Source organism: Empidonax traillii, unplaced genomic scaffold, assembly GCF_003031625.1.
Source record: "Empidonax traillii isolate 1590-97213 ecotype Southwest subspecies unplaced genomic scaffold, ASM303162v1 scaffold900:size397343, whole genome shotgun sequence".
Lineage (NCBI taxonomy): Eukaryota > Metazoa > Chordata > Aves > Passeriformes > Tyrannidae > Empidonax > Empidonax traillii.
Genome location: NW_020956093.1, coordinates 8,862 through 10,739, shown reverse-complemented (window position 1 = coordinate 10,739; position 1,878 = coordinate 8,862). Strand labels below are relative to the sequence as shown.

General features: G+C 40.3%; 1 protein-coding gene across 1 annotated transcript in view; it reads right to left on the bottom strand.

Moving 5' to 3' along the window:
* The window catches only part of LOC114067330 (protein mono-ADP-ribosyltransferase PARP14-like), a gene marked incomplete at its 5' end in the record, with an annotated part of 18,156 nt that overhangs the window by 7,422 nt on the left and 8,856 nt on the right, over positions 1 to 1,878 (bottom strand). The window contains 3 exons of the mRNA XM_027902656.1: positions 678 to 741; positions 1,160 to 1,381; positions 1,620 to 1,850. Of these exons, the coding sequence (XP_027758457.1) occupies positions 678 to 741; positions 1,160 to 1,381; positions 1,620 to 1,850 (517 nt within the window). The remainder of the gene's footprint in view (positions 1 to 677; positions 742 to 1,159; positions 1,382 to 1,619; positions 1,851 to 1,878) is intronic.

Below are 1,878 nucleotides of genomic sequence, written 5' to 3'. Positions count from 1 at the left end.
CTTGCAACACCAATCCAGAAAATGGCCTCAGGGTTTGTCTGATCTGACCAGCTCTGTAACACAGTTTCCTGAATTAACTCTTACAAGAAATGGAGGATCCAGCTAAAGCACTGCCAATAACGGAGAACCCATCACATCAGTTTTGCAAGATATTTCATCTTTACCTTCACAGTTACAAAACTCTTCCTTCCTTCTAGTCTAAATTTCTCTAAGTCTTATTTTATCTGCACACTCTTAACTTCATCTCCCTGGGACTCAGCAGCTGAGAAGAGTGAGCTGGATATCCTTAAGAATAAGCCTCTGCCCTTGGTGCAGTTCACTCCAGTGCTTTTGCTATTGGGTCACATCCTTTCTGTGTATATCTATCTCTAAAAAGGAAATTAAAGGTACAGAAATACATGTTATTCATGGCTTGTTTGGCAAAGTTCTCCCACTTGGGTGTCCTATTGGGACACTCTCTTCCAAAGGATAAGATTGGCCTCACCAAGAGGTGAGCACACCCTCAGCAAAATGAATTCCTACAGTTTTTTAAAATGGCATTTAAAAGGAAACCAAATAGGATGAAGAAAAATGCCCTGTGCCCTGATGATATTTCTCTTGTTTCCTGATATATATAAAACCACTCAACAGTATCTACATTCTCCCCCGTGCTCACCTCCTGCCCCTACACAACTTACCTGGCTGTGGTGCTGCAGCACTGCCACTTGCAGCTATCCTATGTTTTAGCTCAGTGGTAAAAGCCTAAGGAGAGAAGAAAGGTACCAAACACAGCATTTCACAGTTTATATATGGAATGTTTCTATAATTAGGATTAACAGCCACGTAGCTCTCGCTGAGCTCCCTAACAGAATTTACAGTCACATTCAGGTGTCACTAATAACAGCAGAAGACCCAGCTGGACAGTGTGATAAGAGGTAATGTCTCTGAATTGCCAGAACTCCTCTGTCAAAAGACAAGGGAGCATCTGCAGGCATTTACAGCCAGCAGTGAGGCCGTAGAAGTAAGAAAGTGCTAAATTATTCACTTAAGAAAATTTAATAATATTACTAAATTTAATAATATTACTAAAATACATTACTAAATACATTACTAAAATACATTAGTAAGGCATAATCAGAACAGTATGTAGCATAGACAGCTTTGTCCTGAGAAAAACTACCTGAACATTATCAATGTCTTTTGGATGCAAGAGAAAATGAACTTCCTGGAGATTCTTCACAGTGTGACTTCGACTGAACTCAAACACCACATCAAACATTAACTTAGAAACAAGGCTTTTAGGAAATCCAAATCCACCAGTCCCAAGAGCTGGGAAAGAAATTGATTTCAGTCCAAGTTCCTCAGCTTTCTTCAAGCAGAAATTGATTACATCTTGTAAGACCTGAAAGATACAGCAAAGATACTTTTCTTTAAGGCATTATTCATTATTAGTTCCAAAGAGAGTAACCAGTAGGAGAAGGAGCTTTCAGTGCTTCAAGGCATCTTTAAGGTGACTCTAACAGAAGCAAATGGAGTCAAACCATCTAAATTAACTAAGCTAAAACCTGAAACTTCAGGACAGATCCCAAACACGTCTGTTTTCAAATCTATTTTTTTAAATTATAATATTTAAAAGGTACCTTCTCTGTCTGTCCTCCATTCCACCCAGGTAGTATGGCATGAAACACGGAGTTGCAGGCCAGAGCATGTCCACTGGTGCAGACCACACTCCCTGGACCAGAAGCCTGACTTCGTTTTTCTTTGTCAAACTCTACTTGGAGTTCTGGTCCAGCTCTTTCCAGCAAGGCTTTGCAAAGAGGCCCCACACCAAACTGCAGATCTGGGCCAACGCTGTTGACAACAACATCCGTCTGCAACAAGATTACAGCAAAAATATCT